This window comes from Odontesthes bonariensis, chromosome 18 (assembly GCF_027942865.1).
Source record: "Odontesthes bonariensis isolate fOdoBon6 chromosome 18, fOdoBon6.hap1, whole genome shotgun sequence".
Taxonomy (NCBI): Eukaryota; Metazoa; Chordata; class Actinopteri; order Atheriniformes; family Atherinopsidae; genus Odontesthes; species Odontesthes bonariensis.
In genome coordinates this window covers 31369038-31387088 of record NC_134523.1, presented here as the reverse complement: position 1 = coordinate 31387088, position 18051 = coordinate 31369038, and the positions used below count along the sequence as shown (strand labels likewise).

General features: G+C 45.9%; 2 protein-coding genes across 5 annotated transcripts in view; both read right to left on the bottom strand.

Moving 5' to 3' along the window:
- LOC142367232 (uncharacterized) overlaps positions 1-4643 on the bottom strand; it is a 34235-nt gene extending 29592 nt beyond the window's left edge. The window contains exon 1 of one of the 3 annotated variants that reach the window (XM_075449202.1): positions 4127-4643. The gene's annotated coding sequence lies outside the window, so the exon portion shown is untranslated. The other 2 variants (XM_075449201.1, XM_075449203.1) reach the window with 2 other exon arrangements.
- Positions 4644-16198: 11555 nt separating this feature from the next.
- Positions 16199-18051, bottom strand: part of c18h6orf136 (chromosome 18 C6orf136 homolog) — a 51333-nt gene continuing 49480 nt past the window's right edge. For both annotated transcript variants that reach the window (XM_075450502.1, XM_075450503.1), the window contains exon 7: positions 16199-17995. In XM_075450502.1, coding sequence (XP_075306617.1) covers positions 17837-17995 — 159 coding nt within the window. In that variant the 3' untranslated portion in view covers positions 16199-17836. The remainder of the gene's footprint in view (positions 17996-18051) is intronic.

Genomic DNA, 18051 nt, shown 5'->3' with positions numbered 1-18051 from the left:
TCAACCAGCTGCTGGATCAGGGGTTCACTTAGTTTCTGACTCACTGCCTCAACCAGCTGCTGGATCAGGGGTTCACTTAGTTTCTGACTCACTGCTGCTACCAGCTGCTGGATCAAGGGTTCACTTAGTTTCTGACTCACTGCTGCTACCAGCTGGTGGATTAGGGGTTCACTTAAGCCCCTTTCACACTGCGACCCGCTACCTTAGCGGGTCCAAATTGCACCTTCGACCCGCGTCGAGCAATGTGAACGCTTGGCGTGTTAGGTGACCTGTGTCGCCAGAAGCCGAGTTCAGGGGGCGTTGCCTAGTGGCAGAGCGTCACACGAAACACAGAAAATGCTGGGCGTGTACAATGACGTAGGCACAAGCCATGCGTCGGAGGTAGGGTGAAATACACCTGTCTGCATCAAATTTTTCAAACAAACGATGGTGGGACACCTTGAGAACTCGTTTTTGCAATTGTATATGCAGTTCATGGAGATGTTACTTTACGGTGCGTCTTGCTGCGTGGGAAACCGCGCTCTCCCATCTTTCTCGCCAGCCCTTCCAGCAGAGGTCCATCTTTCACCGTCCCCGACATGTGGCGGTAAATAACGTCCTCTGCTCGGAGGCTGAGGAGCTCGCGGACCTCCTTGTCTCCCCAGTTGGCCATATTAAAAAATGTCTCCAACTTGATGTAGGCTAAAACAGAGTAAAACTTGTCCTCACCTGTCGCTGTTGTTCTGAATCAGCTGTCCATTCTGTCTTTTAAACTCCTCACGTCACGCCACGCCCACGTCCGACCCGCGTCGATTGCGTTCACATCAAACTCGGCTCGGCAAAAAGACTAGGGTCCGACGCGGGTCGAAAGGCGAGTCGAGTTGACGCGGCAGCCCGGGTCGGCAGTGTGAACGCAACAGCGGACACGCTAAATTCGCGAATTAAACGCGGGTTATTCGGCAGTGTGAAAGGGGCTTTAGTTTCTGACTCACTGCCTCTACCAGCTGCTGGATCAGGGGTTCACTTAGTTTCTGACTCACTGCCTCTACCAGCTGCTGGATCAGGGGTTCACTTAGTTTCTCACTCACTGCTGCTACCAGCTGCTGGATCAGGGGTTCACTTAGTTTCTCACTGCTGCTGCTACCAGCTGCTGGATCAGGGGTTCACTTAGTTTCTCACTCACTGTTGCTACCAGCTGCTGGATCAGGGGTTCACTTAGTTTCTCACTGCTGCTACCGGCTGCTGGATCAGGGGTTCACTTAGTTTCTGACTCACTGCCTCTACCAGCTGCTGGATCAGGGGTTCACTTAGTTTCTCACTCACTGCTGCTACCAGCTGCTGGATCAGGGGATCACTTAGTTTCTGACTCACTGCCTCTACCAGCTGCTGGATCAGGGGTTCACTTAGTTTCTCACTCACTGCTGCTACCGGCAGCTGGATCAGGGGTTCACTTAGTTTCTGACTCACTGCTGCTACCAGCTGCTGGATCAGGGGTTCACTTAGTTTCTCACTCACTGCTGCTACCGGCTGCTGGATCAGGGGTTCACTTAGTTTCTGACTCACTGCCTCTACCAGCTGCTGGATCAGGGGTTCACTTAGTTTCTCACTCACTGCTGCTACCGGCAGCTGGATCAGGGGTTCACTTAGTTTCTGACTCACTGCTGCTACCAGCTGCTGGATCAGGGGTTCACTTAGTTTCTCACTCACTGCTGCTACCGGCTGCTGGATCAGGGGTACACTTAGTTTCTCACTCACTGCTGCTACCGGCTGCTGGATCAGGGGTTCACTTAGTTTCTCACTCACTGCTGCTACCGGCTGCTGGATCAGGGGTTCACTTAGTTTCTCACTCACTGCTGCTACCGGCTGCTGGATCAGGGGTTCACTTAGTTTCTCACTCACTGCTGCTACCAGCTGCTGGATCAGGGGTTCACTTAGTTTCTCACTGCTGCTACCAGCTGCTGGATCAGGGGATCACTTAGTTTCTCACTCACTGCTGCTACCAGCTGCTGGATCAGGGGTTCACTTAGTTTCTCACTCACTGCTGCTACCAGCTGCTGGATCAGGGGTTCACTTAGTTTCTCACTCACTGCTGCTACCAGCTGCTGGATCAGGGGTTCACTTAGTTTCTCACTCACTGCTGCTACCAGCTGCTGGATCAGGGGTTCACTTAGTTTCTCACTCACTGCTGCTACCGGCTGCTGGATCAGGGGTTCACTTAGTTTCTCACTCACTGCTGCTACCAGCTGCTGGATCAGGGGTTCACTTAGTTTCTGACTCACTGCTGCTACCAGCTGCTGGATCAGGGGTTCACTTAGTTTCTCACTCACTGCTGATACCGGCTGCTGGATCAGGGGTTCACTTAGTTTCTCAAATACCGCTGCTACCAGCTGCTGGATCAGGGGTTCACTTAGTTTCTCACTCACTGCTGCTACCAGCTGCTGGATCAGGGGTTCACTTATTTTCTGACTCACTGCTGCTACCGGCTGCTGGATCAGGGGATCACTTAGTTTCTCACTCACTGCTGCTACCAGCTGCTGGATCAGGGGTTCACTTAGTTTCTCACACACTGCTGCTACCGGCAGCTGGATCAGGGGTTCACTTAGTTTCTGACTCACTGCTGCTACCAGCTGCTGGATCAGGGGTTCACTTAGTTTCTCACTCACTGCTGCTACCGGCTGCTGGATCAGGGGTTCACTTAGTTTCTCACTCACTGCTGCTACCAGCTGCTGGATCAGGGGTTCACTTAGTTTCTCACTCACTGCTGCTACCGGCTGCTGGATCAGGGGTTCACTTAGTTTCTCACTCACTGCTGCTACCAGCTGCTGGATCAGGGGTTCACTTAGTTTCTCACTGCTGCTACCAGCTGCTGGATCAGGGGTTCACTTAGTTTCTCACTGCTGCTACCAGCTGCTGGATCAGGGGTTCACTTAGTTTCTCACTCACTGCTGATACCGGCTGCTGGATCAGGGGTTCACTTAGTTTCTCAAATACCGCTGCTACCAGCTGCTGGATCAGGGGTTCACTTAGTTTCTCACTCACTGCTGCTACCAGCTGCTGGATCAGGGGTTCACTTATTTTCTGACTCACTGCTGCTACCGGCTGCTGGATCAGGGGATCACTTAGTTTCTCACTCACTGCTGCTACCAGCTGCTGGATCAGGGGTTCACTTAGTTTCTCACACACTGCTGCTACCGGCAGCTGGATCAGGGGTTCACTTAGTTTCTGACTCACTGCTGCTACCAGCTGCTGGATCAGGGGTTCACTTAGTTTCTCACTCACTGCTGCTACCGGCTGCTGGATCAGGGGTTCACTTAGTTTCTCACTCACTGCTGCTACCAGCTGCTGGATCAGGGGTTCACTTAGTTTCTCACTGCTGCTACCAGCTGCTGGATCAGGGGTTCACTTAGTTTCTCACTGCTGCTACCAGCTGCTGGATCTGGGGTTCACTTAGTTTCTCACTCACTGCTGCTACCGGCTGCTGGATCAGGGGTTCACTTAGTTTCTCACTCACTGCTGCTACCAGCTGCTGGATCAGGGGTTCACTTAGTTTCTGACTCACTGCTGCTACCGGCTGCTGGATCAGGGGTTCACTTAGTTTCTCACTCACTGCTGCTACCAGCTGCTGGATCAGGGGTTCACTTAGTTTCTCACTCACTGCTGCTACCGGCTGCTGGATCAGGGGTTCACTTAGTTTCTCAGGTAGGTGTTACTGAGCAGCAGCCATGTTGGTTCCCTGAACAGAAACTCTTGGAAGCACAGAGAACTAAATCATGTTTCATCTCAGCATTGATGACGTCAGAGGTCAGGTGATAAATCAGTGAAGTGGAACAAAGTGTCTGAAGGCTTCACTGCATTCCATTTGAAATGTTACATATGTGAACCTTTCATTTGTTTTCAAAGTGAATAATTAATAGACGTTTTGAGTTGTGAAATCAAATCTATATAGAATTTTCATCCAAATTTGTGTGCCAAATGTTTACTTTGTAAATAGTCTAAAACTCTGAATACAGCTGACAACATGAGTGTGTTCATCACCGCTTTTCCTTCCTGGAACACTTACTGGGAGCTTTTCCTTCCTGGAACACTTACTGGGAGCTTTTCCTTCCTGGAACACTTATTGGGAGCTTTTCCTTCCTGGAACACTTACTTTGGGAGAAGTTGTTCGGAGCCGCCTGGCGGTTGGTGGCCGTTGGCCCGGTTCACCTTTGCTCAGCACAACCCGGGAAAGCAGCCGCTGAGCAGCGCTGTACGGCGGTTCCTTCAGGCCGGGAACCGTTGACCCTTCGCTCAGCAGTCAGTCACATCTCCCCGCGGCAGCCTGGAAGGATCCTTCAGTCCTTTAGTTAATCCTTTTGAACTGAAGGCTGTGGACCCAACAGTTCCGATTTCAGGTCATCAAAAGAAAAGGAAATCCAGTCCGCAACGCTCCCGCTGCCTCCTATCTGCTCCTGCCTCCTTACAGAACCGTCCGAGCCACAGAACCGGCCGAGCCTCAGAACCACAGAACCGGCCTCAGAGCCTCAGAACCGGCCACACTGAGCGGCCAACAGAGCAAGTGAAAGCGGGTCTCCTGAGTTTACGCCACACAGTGACGGCTCTTCCTCAAAAGCCCGACGCCACACCTTCACCTCTGCCTCAACTTGTCTACGCGCACACACATGAGCGCGCACATGCACAGGCAGCATTCCCAGTGTTACATCAAAACACTTGACCCACTTCTGGAGGCAGCAGTACACAGAGGGTGTGAGCAGCCTTTTTAAATCCCACCTTCACTGTTGAACTGAAAGCACCGTCACCATTATTAGGACAAGAAGAAGAAGATGATTTATCCATCATAAGGACAATGGAATGATTTCAGTTCATTTTAAACTCACTTCATCTTGGACTGGAACACAGAGAGAAGCATTGCGTAACACTGGGTGTGGTTACTGAAGTTTTGGGCTGGTTGTTCATCACTTAACATACATTTCCCTTTGCTTTAGCTGCAGCCGGCTGGCAGAGGAGAGGCTGCTGGATCAAACCGAAGTCCTGTAAATCATTCCAAGTGTTCCATAAACCAGGCAAAGACCCCCTGAGTGCAGGGAACTCATGGCCTGTGCCGTTAACATCTCACCAGTTTAAGAGGTTGAAAAGGTCATATTTAAAACATTAAGGATGACTTTGGCCATGTCATGGTGGATATATGAAGGACACGTCAACAATGAGGAGTACTCTCTATCAGATGTACCACTACCAGAGGGCTCTTTGACTTTTCCGCCTCGACCAGCTGGGGTTTGAGAAGACAGAAGGGGGGGGGGGGGGCCGCAACGGCGGCGGCACTGTAACACCATTCAAAGGATATCTGTTGGAACAGGGAAACACGAGTTAATGACCACAATAATATCACATATACATAAAGAGAGTAAAGTGAGGAAAGGTGTGACAGATGAGGCCCCCCAGCAGGCTGGGCCTATAGCAGCTTAACTATGGGATGTTTCAGGATCACCTGAGCCATCCCTAACTATAAGCTTTATAAAAAAGGAAAGTTTTAAGCCTGGTCTTAAAAGTGGAAAGGGTGTCTGCTTCCCGGACATTCACTGGCAGCTTATTCCACAATAGAGGGGCCTGATAACTGAAGGCTCGGCCTCCCAAACTGGCAGCTGGTTCCACAGAGAGGGGCCTGATAACTGAAGGCTCGGCCTCCCAAACTGGCAGCTGGTTCCACAGAGAGGGGCCTGATAACTGAAGGCTCTGCCTCCCAAACTGGCAGCTGGTTCCACAGAGAGGGGCCTGATAACTGAAGGCTCTGCCTCCCATTCTACTTTTAGAAACTCTGGGAACCTCAAGTAAACCTGCAGTTTGGGAACGAAGTGCTCTGTTAGGAAAATATCTTACAATGAGATCTTTAAGATATGATGGAGCTCGGTCATTAAGAGCTTTATATGTGAGGAGAAGAATCTTAAATTCTATTCTGAATTTAACAGGGAGCCAATGAAGAGAAGCTAAAACTGGAGAAATATGATCTCTCCTGTTAGTTCTCATCAGAACTCTGGCTGCAGCATTTTGGATCAGCTGGAGGCTTTTCAGAGAATATGTGGGACAGCCCAATAATAAAGAATTACAGTAGTCCAATCTTGAAGTAACAAATGCATGAATTAGTTTTTCTGCATCACTCTGAGACAAGATGTTCCTGATTTTAACAATATTACGAAGGTGAAAGAAGGCAGTCCTAGAAACCTGTTTTATATGCGAGTCAAATGATAAATTCTGGTCAAAAATAACTCCAAGGTTCCTCACTGTAGAACTAGAAGCCAAGGAAATACCATCTAGAGTAACTATATAGCTAGACAATTTCTCCCTGAAGCGCTCAGGTCCAAAGATAACGACTTCAGTTTTGTCTGAATTTAGAAGCAGACAGTTCTGAGTCATCCAGGTCTTTATGTCTTTAAGACATGCTTGTAGTCTGACCAACCTATTGGGTTCATCTGGTTTCATAGATAAGTACAGCTGAGTATCATCAGCATAGCAATGGAAATTTATGCCATGCTGTCTAATAATGTTACCTAATGGAAGCATGTATAAAGTGAAAAGAATCGGTCCAAGCACAGAACCCTGGGGAACTCCATGACTTACTCTGGTGTGTGAGGAAGATTCTTCATTTACAAGAACAAACTGAAATCTATCAGATAAATATGACTTAAACCAGCCTAATGCAGTTCCTTTAATCCCAATAACATGTTCAAGTCTGTGTAATAAGATACTGTGATCGACCGTATCAAATGCAGCACTGAGATCCAACAGGACAAGCACAGACACAAGTCCGCTATCAGAGGCTAAGAGGAGATCATTGGTAACTTTCAGCAGTGCAGTTTCTGTGCTATGATGCACTCTGAATCCTGACTGAAACTCTTCAAACAGATTATTTCTGTGTAAGTGATCACAAAGCTGAGCTGCAACTATTTTTTCAAGAACTTTAGACATAAAAGGGAGATTGGATATAGGTCTATAATGAGCCAACACTTCTGAATCAAGAGTAGGTTTTTTAAGTAAAGGTTTAATTACAGCAACCTTAAAAGTCTGAGGTACATATCCTGTCAACAAAGACAGATTGATCAAATCCAATATGGAAGTGTCAATTAATGGGAAAACCCCCTTGAACAGTCTGGTTGGGATTGGGTCTAAAACACAAGTTGATGGTTTAGAAGAGACTATTGCTGTTGTTAGTTCAGAGAGATCAACTGGACAGAAGCCGTCTAAATACAAATCAGGTTCTAAAGATACTTCTAAAGCTGCTGATAATAGTGGGAAGGACTCCATCAATCTTCTCTCTGATAGAAACAATTTTATTAATAAAGAAGCTCATGAAATCATCACTGCTGAGAGTTAAAGGAATAACTGGCTCAGCAGAGCTCGGACTCTTAGTCAGACTGGCTACAGTGCTGAAAAGAAACCTGGGATTATTCTTACTCTCTTCTATCAATGACGAATAATAAGCAGTTCTAGCTTTACGAAGGGCTTTCTTATACATTGTTAAACTATCTTTCCAGACTAACTGAGACTCTTCTAAATTAGAGGAACGCCACTGTCTCTCCAGCTTTCTTGCAGTCTGCTTTAAAGCAGCTGTGAATTATACCAAGGAGCCAACCTCTTCTGACTGATTACCTTCCTTTTCAGAGGGGCAACATTGTCCAGTGCTGTACGCATTGAAACTATAGTGCTGTCAACAAGAGAGTCAAGTGTTGCTGGAGTAAAGTTTAGGTAGTCGTCCTCTGTCATATCTGCACATGGCAGTGAAGAAAAGGATGATGGAATTAATTCTTTAAATCTGGTTACAGCATCCTCTGATAGACACCTTCTATATGTAAATTTCTTCTCAGAAACTGTATAGTCAAGTAATGTAAACTCAAAGGTTATCAGAAAATGGTCAGGTAAGACAGAGTTATGAGGGAACACTGTTAACTGTTCACTCTCAATGCCATAAGTCAGCACAAGATCAAGGGTGTGATTAAGGCAGTGAGTCGGTCTGTGTACACTCTGAGAAAATCCAATAGAGTCCAATATAGAATTAAAGTTCATATTCAGGCTATAATTTTCAACATCTACATGAATATTAAAGTCACCCACTACAATGACTTTATCTGTACTCAGCACTAACTGGGATAAAAACTCTGAGAATTCAGACAGAAACTCAGAATAAGGGCCAGGTGGACGATACACAACAACAAACACAAGAGGTTTCTGGGATTTCCACTTTGCGTGGGAAAAACTGAGAATCAGAGATTCAAAAGAGCTCAAACTAATCTTGGGTCTGGGACTGATTAGTAACCCTGATCTGAAGATAGCTGCCACTCCTCCTCCTCTGCCTGTGGCTCCAGGAACGTGAACATTTAAACAGTCAGAGGGAGTTGCTTCATTAATGCTAACATGATGCTAACATGATGCTAACATGATCCTCCTGCTGCAGCCAGGTTTCTGTAAGACCAAATATATCAATATGATGATCACAAATCAACTCATTCACTAACAGAGACTTGGAAAGGAGAGATCTGATATTCAGCAAACCACATTTAATAGTTTGATGTTTTTGTTCAGTTAAAGTTTTTGTTTTAATAATTTCTTTTTGCACATGAGGATTTGCTCCTTTTGTGTTAATTGATTGGGTGGGTAGCAGCAGGTGGGAAGCTGCAGAGAAGTGTGTAAGACTACAACTCTGCATCCTGGTCTGAGCCCTGGGTTGTCATGTTTTAGGGTGGCAAATAAATTCATCCATATTTCTAGAAATGAGAGCTGCTCCTTCCAAAGTGGGATGGATGCCGTCTCTCCTCATCAGACCAGGTTTTCTCCAGAAAGATTGCCAATTATCTATGTAGCCCACGTTGTTTGCTGGACACCATCTAGACAACCAGCGATTGTAGGACGACATGCGGCTAAACATGTCATCACTGGTCAGATTTGGCAGGGGTCCAGAGAAAACTACGGAGTCCCACATTGTTTTGGCAAAATTACACACCGATGCAACATTAATTTTAGTGACCTCCGATTGGCGTAACCGGGTGTCATTAACGCCGACGTGAATAACTATTTTACCATATTTACGTTTATCCTTAGCCAGCAGTTTTAAATAGGATTCTATGTCGCCCGCTCTGGCCCCTGGAATGCATTTGACTATGGCCGCTGGTGTCTCTAATGCCACGTTTCTGACTATAGAGCTGCCAGTTACCAGGGTTTTGTCCTCAGCGGGTGTGTCGCTGAGTGGGGAAAATCTGTTAGAAGCGTGGACAGGTCGATGGTGAACAACGGGCTTGACTTTAGAGCTATGCCTCTTCCTGACAGTCACCCAGCCACGTTGTAATCCTGGCTGCTCAGGTTCTGCTAGGGGGAGGCTAATTGAGCTAGCTACGCTAGGTGGCTCCACACTGGCAAAAGGGACCTGGCTCGCTATCGGTTGATTTTCAACAGTGCAGAGCCGAGCTTCCAATTCAGATAACCTCGCCTCCAAAACTACAAAAAGACTACATTTGTTACATGTACCATTATCGCTAAAGGAGGCAGAGGAGTAACTAAACGTCTGACACACGGAGCAGGTGAAAGCAGGAGAAGGAGGAAGAGAACCGGTAGCCATGCTACGCTAGAGAACCAGACACACCGTTAAAAAGTGAGAATAAAGATCTGTAGGAGTGTGTTAGAACAGAACGGTAAGCTATAGAGTTTAACTATGCAAAATTGTGTAAGTTATAGATCGAAATAAAGTGATTATCAGTACTCCAAGCGGAGCAAGAAATTCCACAGTGCACGAGCAAGGTAACAGGAAGTGATGCAACACGTCTTACCGCAAAGCGTCACAGCGTCAACAAAGAACCGGCCAGTGATCCAATCAGCGAAAGGTCTATGAAACTGATAAAGAATTGGAGCTGAGTTCTGCTGAGTTATAGCACGTGTTGGGGGTAACTGGTGAGAACGCCTTAAAGGTAAAGGATGATGAAATATTAAGAGTTTTCTTTGGAAAAGGTGAGCCCAAATCTTTGGTCATAGCACCAGTTAAGAATGCAACAGCGGAAGAGGTGGGATGTATAAGTCAAAGGAAACCTTTATTACAACAAAGAGAAATGAATGAACACGGAAACTTTTAGTAAGAAACAAGAAAGACAAAAGAATAGTTCTCTCATTGTCATAGGGAGTTAAGAGTAATAAAAGTAGCCAGACAAAGCAAAGCATCACGTGGGCCCACCACCTCCAGCAGCAATGCCAAATCACATTTTATTTTATATGCCACCTTACATGCTTAGAAAGCAACACAAAAGGGGCGGTTGGTGGCGTAGTGGGTTAAGCAGCCGCCCCATGTACAGAGGCTACAGTCCTCGCTGCTGCTGGCCCCGGTTCCAGTCCTGCACCGAGCAGCCCTGTGCTGCGTGTCTTTCCCCCTCTCTCTGCCCCCTGCTTCCTGTCTCTCTCCAACTGTCCTCTCATTAAAGGCATAAAAGCCCCAAAAAATACTTAAAAAAAAAAAAGCAATACAAAGAGGCTAAAAACAACAATGACAAAACAAATTAGATAAAATTTAAAACACCCAACCCTCCCACCCCCATAAATACCAGAGAGACACACCCACACACAAGCTCAGACCCACTGCACCCATTAGACTGGGACATGGTGGGGCACCGAGACCTAAGGCAAGGAAAAGCCACCCTTGGCTTTTTCAAGGTAAAATATTCAAGGTTGGCTGTAGTGTGAGCTGGGCGACAGGCAAAGAAGGACTAGATGTGCCATTTCCCGGCTCTAAGGATGTGGAGTATCACCTCACCGACAGGGAGCGAGCCTAAGCTGCTGTGTCATGTGGAATAGTTCCAAATAAATATAGTTCACCTGACACACAGCATGGGCTCTGAAACAAAAGAAGTGCTGGACTCTCTCCTACACTAAGGGGTTACTCAGGGGATGAGGCATCAGGTGGGTCAGGGATATTCACAACCCCCCAGCTGAGTATCTCAGTGTTGGAGTTTTCTTCAGTTAGCGAGAGAATTGCCTCTCTGAGAAGACTCTGAAGACTTCCTCTAATTTAGAAGAGTCTCAATTAGTCTGGAAAGATAGTTTAATAATGTATAAGAAAGCCCTTCGTAAAGCTAGAACTGCTTATTATTCATCATTGATAGAAGAGAATAAGAACAATCCCAGGTTTCTTTTCAGCACTGTAGCCAGTCTGACTAAGAGTCCGAGCTCTGTTGAGCCAGTTATTCCTTTAACTCTCAGCAGTGATGATTTCATGAGCTTCTTTATTAATAAAATTGTTTCTATCAGAGAGAAGATTGATGGAGTCCTTCCCACTATTATCAGTGATGTATCATCAAGTACAGCAGCTTTAGAAGTATCTTTAGAACCTGATTTGTATTTAATTCAATTCAATTCAATTCATTTTTATTTATATAGCGCCAAATACAACAAATGTCATCTCAAGGCACTTAGATAGTAAGTCCAATTCAAGCCAATTGGAATTCAATTAATTAATAATTAATTGAATTCGGAGGGGGCCGCGGCCGTGGCGGCACTGTAACACCATTCAAAGGATATCTGTTGGAACAGGGAAACACGAGTTAATGACCACAATAATATCACACATACATAAAGAGAGCAAAGTGAGGAAAGGTGTGACAGATGAGGCCCCCCAGCAGTCTAGGCCTATAGCAGCTTAACTATGGGATGTTTCAGGATTACCTGAGCCATCCCTATTCAAGGTAAACACAAGAAACTTGTGCTAACGAAAAAATAAATAATAAAATAAAGGAGCAGACTCAGTGAGTAATTCCCTATACTCCCTATATAGATCTGCTCCTCACACCACAACAACCATCTTTTTACAGCCACAAGCTACCTCAGCCTCTCACCAACTGCACACCAGTCACAGCGGGGTGGGGATGCAAACCCTGGTTCGGGTAGGGGGAGAAATAAAAGAGGTAAGATAAGCGGGAATGGGATTCAAACCCTGGTTCGGGTAGGGGTTAATGAAAGTATAGAGGGTGCCAGAGGTGGAGGCAGAACAAGACACACTAGCAGACACACTATCAGATTCAACAGACCTAACTATAAGCTTTATAAAAAAGGAAAGTTTTAAGCCTGGTCTTAAAAGTGGAAAGGGTGTCTGCTTCCCGGACATTTACTGGCAGCTTATTCCACAATAGAGGGGCCTGATAACTGAAAGCTCTGCTTCCCATTCTACTTTTAGAAACTCTGGGAACCTCAAGTAAACCTGCAGTTTGGGAACGAAGTGCTCTGTTAGGAAAATATCTTACAATGAGATCTTTAAGATATGATGGAGCTCGGTCATTAAGAGCTTTATATGTAAGGAGAAGAATCTTAAATTCTATTCTGAATTTAACAGGGAGCCAATGAAGAGAAGCTAAAACTGGAGAAATATGATCTCTCCTGTTAGTTCTCATCAGAACTCTGGCTGCAGCATTTTGGATCAACTGAAGGCTTTTCAGAGAATATGTGGGACAGCCCAATAATAAAGAATTACAGTAGTCCAATCTTGAAGTAACAAATGCATGGAGCAGTTTTTCTGCATCACTCTGAGACAAGATGTTCCTGATTTTAACAATTTTACGAAGGTGAAAGAAGGCAGTCCTAGAAACCTGTTTTATATGCGAGTCAAATGATAAGTTCTGGTCAAAAATAACTCCAAGGTTCCTCACTGTAGAACTAGAAGCCAAGGAAATAGCATCTAGAGTAACTATATAGCTAGACAATTTCTCCCTGAAGCGCTCAGGTCCAAAGATAACGACTTCAGTTTTGTCTGAATTTAGAAGCAGACAGTTCTGAGTCATCCAGGTCTTTATGTCTTTAAGACATGCTTGTAGTCATGATCATGATCCACTCACCTGTGCAGTGTCCACTATCCTGGAGTTTCTCCAGTCTCTTCTTGATAAGGGCCGCTCTCCCTCAACACTTAAGGTGTATGTAGCGGCGATATCATCTAATCATGCTGGCTTTGAGGGCTGTACCATGGGGAGCCATATTCTAGTTTATCTTTTCTTGCGTGGTGCTCGTAGGTTGCACCCGCCGATGGTCCCACGGGCACCAGTTTGGGATCTGCCCTCGGTTCTTGAAGCTCTGTGCCGCTCTCCATTCGAGCCTTTGGCGCAGGCAGACCTCAGGTGGCTATCATGTAAGACTGCCTTTTTGTTGGCTATTGTCTTCTCTAAGAGAAGCCCTTCCTGTTTCAAATGGGGTACTGATGGCTCTGGTGTTACCTTGTGGCCAAATACCTAAAGTGTTATCTCTTTCTCATTGCAACCGGCCATTGAGATGGGCACGATTTAAGCCTGTGTCAGAGGAAACTGCCGATGGGTCTCAGTTGTTGTGCCCAGTGAGGGCACTGGAGGCATACATTGCAGCCACTGCTGCTATACGACGCTCAGACCAACTGTTCTTGTGTTATGGAGGCACTAGGTTAGGTTGTCCTCCTTCCAAGCAACGCCTCTCCCATTGGATCGTGGATGTCATCTGCCACGCCTACGCTGCGGGACGCTGCTCCCCACTTGTTGGTGTGAAGGCGCACTCTACCAGGAGCGTCTCCGCTTATTTATATAGCGCCAAATACAACAAATGTCATCTCAAGGCACTTAGATAATAAAGTCCAATTCAAGCCAAGTGTTTTGTTTTTTTTTCCTTGTTTTTTATTCTGATCTCACTGTGAAGCACTTTGTGAGTCCTTTTCTGCGAAAAGTGCTATATAAATAAACTTTACTTACTTACTTACTTCCTGGGCAGCCTTGAGAGGGGTCTGATGGAAGCAATATGTGCTGCTGCAGCATGGGCTTCCCCGAGCACGTTCACCCGATTTTACAGGTTTAATGTGGCCTCCCCTCATCCTCTGGACCAGTTCTGCGGCAAGGGTCCTCTGAGCCTTCTCAATGAGGTATTTGCTCTGGATTCCTCGTGACGCCGCTGGTATTAGTCATTCAGTGCTTTCAGCACCGCCCTCTGGCGGTCAGTAGGGATGAAATAGAACGTAAGTTACGCATGTAACTATGGTTCTATGAATCCCGGATGACCGCCAGAGCTTCTCTGTCACTCAGAATCCTTGCATTCCGCGAGAAGATTCTGTAGTAACAGAGTGCCAGATGACGTCAGGCTATATAGCCTCTGATTGATCATCCGACATGTCACAGGTGTGACTCTGTTGGTATTACTACTCGAACGGCGCATGCACGAAGGGACATTCAGTGCTTTCAGCACCGCCCTCTGGCGGTCATCCGGGATTCATAGAACCATAGTTACATACGTAACTTAAATTTGAAAATTGGTTGGATCCTCCTTTCCAGCACTCTGTAGTAAACTTGTTTTTATTCGCCTCTCCCATTGTTAGTTCTCGTCAAAACTCTGTTTTGACGAGAACTAACAGGAGAGATCATATTTCTCCAGTTTTAGCTTCTGTTCATTGGCTCCCTGTTAAATTCAGAATAGAATTTAAGATTCTTCTCCTCACATATAAAGCTCTTAATGACCGAGCTCCATCATATCTTAAAGATCTCATTGTAAGATATTTTCCTAACAGAGCACTTCGTTCCCAAACTGCAGGTTTACTTGAGGTTCCCAGAGTTTCTAAAAGTAGAATGGGAGGCAGAGCCTTCAGTTATCAGGCCCCTCTCTGTGGAACCAGCTGCCAGTTTGGGAGGCAGAGCCTTCAGTTATCAGGCCCCTCTATTGTGGAATAAGCTGCCAGTAAATTTCCAGGAAGCAGACACCCTTTCCACTTTTAAGACCAGGCTTAAAACTTTCCTTTCTGATAAAGCTTATAGTTAGGGATGGCTCAGGTAATCCTGAAACATCCCATAGTTAAGCTGCTATAGGCCCAGACTGCTGGGGGGCCTCATCTGTCACACCTTTCCTCACTTTACTCTCTTTATGTATGTGTGATATTATTATGGTCATTAACTCGTGTTTCCCTGTTCCAACAGATATCCTTTGAATGGTGTTACAGTGCTGCCGCCGCCGCGGCCCCCCTCCCCCCCTTTCTGTCCTCTCAAACCCCAGCTGGTCGAGGCGGATGGCCACCCTTCCTGAGTCTGGTTCTGCCAGAGGTTTCTTCCTGTTAAAAGGGAGTCGTTTCTCTCCACAGTCGCCTCAGGCACGCTCAGGCCGGGAGATTGGACCGAAAAACAAAAAGTTTTCAGTGCAATCTGTTGGTTTTCTTAGCTAGGAAATTGTTTTTGAATTGGCTCTATATGAACGAATTGGATTATTTTATGAATTATGATTATTATTAATTAATTGAATTCCAATTGGCTTGAATTGGACTTACTATCTAAGTGCCTTGAGATGACATTTGTTGTATTTGGCGCTATATAAATAAAAATGAATTGAATTGAATTGAATATGTACCTCACACTTTTAAGGTTGCTGTAATTAAACCTTTACTTAAAAAACCTACTCTTGATTCAGAAGTGTTGGCTCATTATAGACCTATATCCAATCTCCCTTTTATGTCTAAAGTTCTTGAAAAAAATAGTTGCAGCTCAGCTTTGTGATCACTTACACAGAAATAATGTGTTTGAAGAGTTTCAGTCAGGATTCAGAGTGCATCATAGCACAGAAACTGCACTGCTGAAAGTTACCAATGATCTCCTCTTAGCCTCTGATAGCGGACTTGTGTCTGTGCTTGTCCTGTTGGATCTCAGTGCTGCATTTGATACGGTCGATCACAGTATCTTATTACACAGACTTGAACATGTTATTGGGATTAAAGGAACTGCATTAGGCTGGTTTAAGTCATATTTATCTGATAGATTTCAGTTTGTTCAATTCAATTCAATTAATTTTTATTTATATAGCGCCAAATACAACAAATGTCATCTCAAGGCACTTAGATAATAAAGTCCAATTCAAGCCAATTGGAATTCAATTAATTGCAATCATAATTATTAATTTGTTCTTGTAAATGAAGAATCTATGCATGGTCTTTTTTTTTTTCTTTGACAAAAACATTTAGCAACTTCAAATTTGGAGGCATGCTGTGTTAATCAAGTGATACAAACCCTCCAATATTCTTTGAAATTCCAGGGGGTGAGGCGATAAAAGGGGGAGAATACTTTTTCAAGGCACTGTAACAGCTGAGCTGAAAAAGGGAAGAGATGCATATAATGAGATGAGTAGAACATTTGAGGTGCAGGTCAGGTTCACGCTGTTCTAATATCATCCTCCATCCTCCACACACGGAGCACTGAAGCATGACTGGAGACAGGAATCGTGTTATTCAGACGTTTATTTTGTTCACAGTAGTGGTTGCAGCACGACATGCAGATATGAACAAGTCTGAAGCGGACTGATACACAGCTGAGCTAAATGAAGTGTAGAACACAGCAGTCATATTTAACATTAAATAGAATTTACAGTATGGAGGCATACATTGTCCCACAGAGCTGAGCAGAACTACTGCCAACTTGAGTTTCTACTCAACTGTCCATGTGGATTCAAAGACCACTCGCTCAGCAACCCGAATGCAGACTATTGTTTCTGAAATGATCATTGATGAAACTGCGAGTGACCGGGATGCATCCATAAACAGGTCAACCTTTCACCCTGCAGAGACAGGTGCATGTTTGCAGCTTTGGTGGAGACGGGTTGGAAGATGCGTCTGTAGCTCGGCAAACAAATGTGTGTTTACATGCCTGACACCAGATCCGTGGTCAGCAGCAGCTCTGAATCGGTTTTACAGCTGCTCAGTTAGGTCCCACAGACTGCATCTGTGGGGGGGGCACCTCAGCAGTGTGTGCACACTGATGTGAGAGCTTGTTTTAGCTTCACTTTGCTCAGTGAAAGCAGCAGAGAAACATCTGGAAATGAGCCACTGTTAAAACTTTGCATAGCGTTGTTCCAGCTTTGTGAACAAAGCCTCCAACTCGGGCTTTCTCTGGCCTGAGCTGCACTGATGTCCGCCTGCTGGTGTACGCAGGCTGCACTCAGCCAGGAAGGAGAGGTCAGGAGGTGTTGTTCCAGGACTGTTCAAGGACTTTTCCAGGACCTGCATGAACTGACCCACAGACAGCACATGAAAATCAGGAGGATTTAAAAGTGCACACTCCAAAGACAAGGACACACGTATGAAGTGAGTAGGGGAGTGCGGCCTCTGTTTTCTATCAGTTTGTGGTTTCACATCCTGTAATCTGTCAAACATCAGGAAGACCCCCCTGCCGGCACAGCCCCCCCGTTTTCTGGTTTCCCTGCAGGTGTCAGTGCAGAGCTAAAGTGTGTGTGTGTGTGTGTGTGTGTGTGTGTGTGAGCTTCCATTAACGGGAAGTCTGCAGGAGTCACACTGGCTGTCCTGGAACAGTCCTGGAACAGAACACACAGTCTAAAGTGGCTCTGTGTGTGTTTCTGTGTGTGTGAGCTTCCATTAACGGGATGTGAACTCTGCAGGAGTCAGACTGGCCCACTCAGCTTTCCCACCGTTTGATGCAGACAAAGCAGGACCCCCCACATGTGGAACATGCACTCTGTGCTCTTTCAGCACACACTGACCATCTTTTTATCCGACTGTAGAAAAGGAGCACTTTTTAATTGACAGCACTGTCCTTGTGGTGAGCTGGATAATGCCTGCTGCTCCCATCCAGCACTGAAACATCTCCATGGACGGTTAAAAGACGAAGCAGTTTCCTGTTAGAACATCAACAACTGGGAGCAAGAGGGACAACTATGTGACGACTGGACTAAAGAACTAGTTCTGTGTCCAGGACAGTGGAACTAATGGAAAGAGGTACAACAGGAGAAACACTTGATTTAGTCTCCAGTTCAGGGGAAACTAAATGAGATCTTTCATTTGAACATGTGCTGATGGGGAGAATGAATCAAACTTTCAGGTTGACATGGACCTTGGGAACCTTGTTTATTCCATCTGGGGTCCGTTCCTGCTCTGCCGCCGTGAGGACAGGAGGAGAGGCAGCAGATTGAGGGCCGGCCTGTGCTCCTGCAGCCCCAGCGCCACCAGAGTCCCCGTCAGGAGAGACGTCACTCTGGGAAGGACGGGCGGCTGAGCCGGCATCACCTGCAACACAGGGGGCATCAGAGGGCATTAGAGGATCCAGCTGCTCCCCCAGTCCA